Below are 4220 nucleotides of genomic sequence, written 5' to 3' on the forward strand. Positions count from 1 at the left end.
GCCGCGGGGGGGGGGGGGGTTTGGCGGCGGCGAACAGTCACCCCCTCTCCCAACCACTGGCACGCGGATCGCTTCCCCGGGAGGTCCGGGAGACGCGTCCGCTAGCGTGCCGCCATAAACCGGAAGTTTCAAAGTAAATACTACTAAATTATTCTATCAGCTCTCAGCCTGCAAAGAACTGTGATTCTCACATGGGTTTTAGGTAAAAATTTGGACCTTGTAGGGCTCTGTTTTTCTTTCTTTCTTTTTTTTTTAAGTACCCTTGGGTACACTTTTATTAATTTTTCTTTTATAATCTACAACAAACAAATCTACACACTACAAACAGACACTCTGCTACACATAACATGTATACCAAGAGTACAGTTACATTATATGCTTATATCCAATTATTTAATTAATAGAAACGCTCTATCACTTTCCATTCTTCTGTCTTCTGTGTTCTCAAGTCCATTGTGCCATAATTGCCTAATCTTCTATTGTACTTACATTATACCAATCATAAAACTTTCCCCATGTTTTTTGAAATGTCCACTCTTTGCTTAATCTCATTTCTAAAGTCAGTTTATCATTTTCTGCTGTTTCAAAAAGTTTATTCACAAACTCCTGTTTCGTTGGTATCACCATAGTTTTCCAATATTTGGCATATAAAATTCTTGCAGCTGTCGTCATATAAACAGTCAAATACCTATTCTCTTTTTCATAGTCATTTGGAAATATATTTAACAGCAAGACCTCTGTTTTTTCCAAATAAGATGACCATCCACTATTTGTTTCTTCTTCCCAGAATGCAAATGCTGGAATCTAACAACTCCAGCAATCAAAGTATGAGCCTGTATCCAGTATTCAACATCAAAAACTGGCATGATAAGGACTTAAGATCTGGACATGGAAAATTTGCTTTTTCCCCTCCTTCATTTTAACAATTTTGTTAAATTTTTTGAACCCTGCTGAAGGGTTCTATAGAACTCGAAAGCTTGCACTACGTTTTGTGTCATTTGGGTTGGTCTCAATAAAAAGGCATTACATGCTTTTGTTTCTTTTCCAGGTACAATTGATGCCATTAATTGTGCCCAGGGTGGACTGGGAAGTTCAACTAGACTAAGAGCAAGCCCAGCTGAACAGCCCCTGGAGTAATGCAAGCCAGACCTTAGGGGCAGGGATGGGCGTAGTCTCATTCACAGCCTTTTGCAGGACAGGAGGAGACAACTGGTGAACTTCTGTTGATCCCTGCCACTGCTAAAGGGTCCAAACCAACTGGCCCCTGTAGCACTGATAGGACTTCGGGGTGGGGGCTCAGCTCTGCTGGCTTCTGACTGCCAGTGACCCACCAGGAGCCTTCCCTGAAAGTGAAATGGTCGGTCCACCCTGATGGTGCCTAGAGGTGATGAATCCCCTTCGTGCTTTAGATGACATTCTGCTGCAGCCTGTCTGATACAAACATTCACTGGGAGAGGCCAATCCCGAACAGCTGCCAACAGCCATCCAATTTTTAGTCCATCCTTCTCCCAAAAGATCAGGGTAGCATACAGTTTCTCTTCTCCCCATTTCATTAGACCCACTGCCCAGTGAGGCTGGGCAAGACCGAGGGAGGAAGGAGGAAGCACAGACTTGAACTGGTCTCCCCAGTCTTGTTGGACATTCTAATCACTATGCCATACAGCCTTTGCCAGGCAGTCAAATTAAGATCTTTTGCACAAGGAGCCAACATCTGATACAATATCCAGCAATTTTCATGCAGGGGGAGGGGAGGGTCTTGGGGAGCAGGGCGTAATTGCCATGATCACATGTCAGTTTTATGATGCACCATTTCTAGGCCAAAAACAGCAATTCAGGAACAGGATAAAACGAGAAGCCAGGCAGAAAGTCCATGGAAACGTCATAGAAATTGCACCAAACATTCTCTGGCAAGACAACCAAAATTTTGCAGACCGTGCAACGAGCTTGTTTTGCACAAGTTCTCCAGGATATCAGGAAGGAGAAATGAAAGAACATCAAGATTTGTTCCTTGGCCTCCGGAACTCCTGCTCACTCCCGTTTGGCTTCATTGGCCAGTCCTGACAGGTTTTTCGCTTCACACCAATGAGACTTGCTTTCTAACTTACCTGTGCATTTCTGAAACCCTGCCTGAACCCCAAGCATGTCTATTAGGTGACAAGCATGCCAGTGGGTAAGCCTGCTGGAGGCAGTCACAAGGAGGGTTTGGGGAGAGAAGCCCTGGGACTTTGTGAGGCCAGGAACAGATGCCACACTGTAATCAGCACTGAGGCTTCAGATGCTCACTCGCAAGCTGTTCCTCTTTTTCGCGACTGAGCTTCTTGCTTGCCAGCCTATTGAAGACGGCCTTGCCTCACCCCCCAACACTCAACACTCCCCAACAGGGGCCCAAAGGTATCATCCTCCCCTCTCCCATTTCATCCTTATAACAACCGCCCTTTGAAGTAAGTTAGGTGGGAGGGAAGGCCTGGCCCAGTGTTGCCCAGTGATTGTCCATGGCAGAGCAAGGATTTGAACCTGGGTCCCCCAGATCCTCACCCAACCACGAAATCATGCTGGCTCCAGTCCCAGGTTCTAAATTCTACCCATTTCAGTGGGATTCACTTTCAACTTGAGCCACAAGGAAAGGCAGGATATAAATATTGTAATAATTAAGCCAGGCATGCCTAGGGTTGCACTGGAATGTGTATTAGTGGACATAGCCCATCTGAGACCAGCCCTTCCAAGGAGACACACAGAGAATAAGGCTGGGACTATTCCAAGACAGCCTCCCTGTACTCAGCTCTCACTTTTGCATTTTGCAAGATGAACCCTCTACAAGTAATAACTCTACAAAGCATCATTTCAGAGAACACGGTCTTGATCCAGAAGCTCAGTCTTACTCCAGATGAGACTGGCTGTTGACATGCCATCGCACTGCATGCACGTCCCCTGCCCACACCAAAACAGACCCCGGCTCTGATCCTGGCTGCCCAACACAGTATCTGATGCCAGGGAAGGAGCAAACAGGATGAAAGGAGTACAGACAGACTGTACTTGCAGACTCCGATTTGCAATTAAGGAGAGTGGGAGGAAAGGCATTTCCATTTCCCTGACCGCAACAATCTTTGAACCTTGTTACCAGATCAGAAGCAGCCGCCTTGGCTTGGGCAGAAAGAAAGGAAATCAATATGGAAATGGGCAGGTATCTTTGGAATAGAATCCTTGTGGGGGAAGGAAAGCTTAAGGCCCAACACCTCTAGAAATGATTAAACGGCACAGGCAAGACCCAGCCCCTTATAAAAGAGAAGAGAGAGCACAGGGGAAGTAGAGCGGTCCTGCACCCCTTATTGCCCTCCAGGCAAAGAAGATGTAACATTTGGAGAAAAACAGTTTTAAAAGACTAAGAGATATGAAGAGTTTACGGGGAGAAGGAGAAAAAGAGCAAGGGAACCTCATAGTCCCAGCCCACTTCTGCCTCTGGACACACCATGGAGAAGAATTCTTCACCCAATTCCTGTATATTCAAGACTCGTTTAGAGAGGCAGAAATATATAGCCAAAAGAACAAGCAGTGAGATATCAAGGGAACTTTTTTTGGTGTGGTTGCTCCAGTGAATTAAGACAACGGCTCCTCTAAATTAGGAACTGATGTTTCCGGAGGCAGGCAGTGTTCCCTCTAAGCTGAGTTAGTGTGAGCTAGCTCACAGTTTTTTAGCCTCCGGCTCGCACATTTTTGTCATAGCTCAGGAAGGATGGCTCCAAAGCAAATCAATTTATGCTGTATCCAAATCGCTCACTCACAACTTTAGAGCCAGTAGTTCGTAAAGTAGAATTTTTGCTCACAAGACTCCACATCTTAGAGGGAGCATTGGTTATCATGATACAAAACCAGAAGCCTTCTACAAGGACCAACCACAGTAACACAGGGCAGCATTTGGAAGAATAAGCCCATGAAAGCTGATATCAGAACCAAACTGTGTTCGCCTTTCAAGTTCCCCAAGACTCCCACTGCTTTTTGCCGCACCAAACTAAGGCAGCAGCACCCCTCCGGAAGGCAACAGCGGGCAGAACTCTTCAGCAGCTCTGGACCGCCAACGCGGCCATCTGCGCCTCCCCTACTCACCTGATGCTCCCTCGCGCTCCTCCATCTACGCGCCTGCGGTTCCTTTCCCTCCATCGTCCCCTCCAGGGCGGGATCGGGGGCCCTCCACCCCCCACTTCCTGGTGGGGGGGCGGCCTGAC

General features: G+C 46.8%; 1 protein-coding gene across 1 annotated transcript in view; it reads right to left on the reverse strand.

Moving 5' to 3' along the window:
* NR4A1 (nuclear receptor subfamily 4 group A member 1) overlaps positions 1–4162 on the reverse strand; it is a 41538-nt gene extending 37376 nt beyond the window's left edge. Inside the window, exon 1 of the mRNA XM_015429658.1 lies at positions 4102–4162. Within this exon, the coding sequence (XP_015285144.1) occupies positions 4102–4126 (25 nt within the window). The 5' untranslated portion in view covers positions 4127–4162. The remainder of the gene's footprint in view (positions 1–4101) is intronic.
* Between the last annotated feature and the right edge of the window lie 58 nt (positions 4163–4220).

The sequence above is a fragment of the Gekko japonicus genome, unplaced genomic scaffold, assembly GCF_001447785.1.
Source record: "Gekko japonicus isolate JY-2015 unplaced genomic scaffold, Gekko_japonicus_V1.1 scaffold947, whole genome shotgun sequence".
Classification (NCBI taxonomy): domain Eukaryota; kingdom Metazoa; phylum Chordata; class Lepidosauria; order Squamata; family Gekkonidae; genus Gekko; species Gekko japonicus.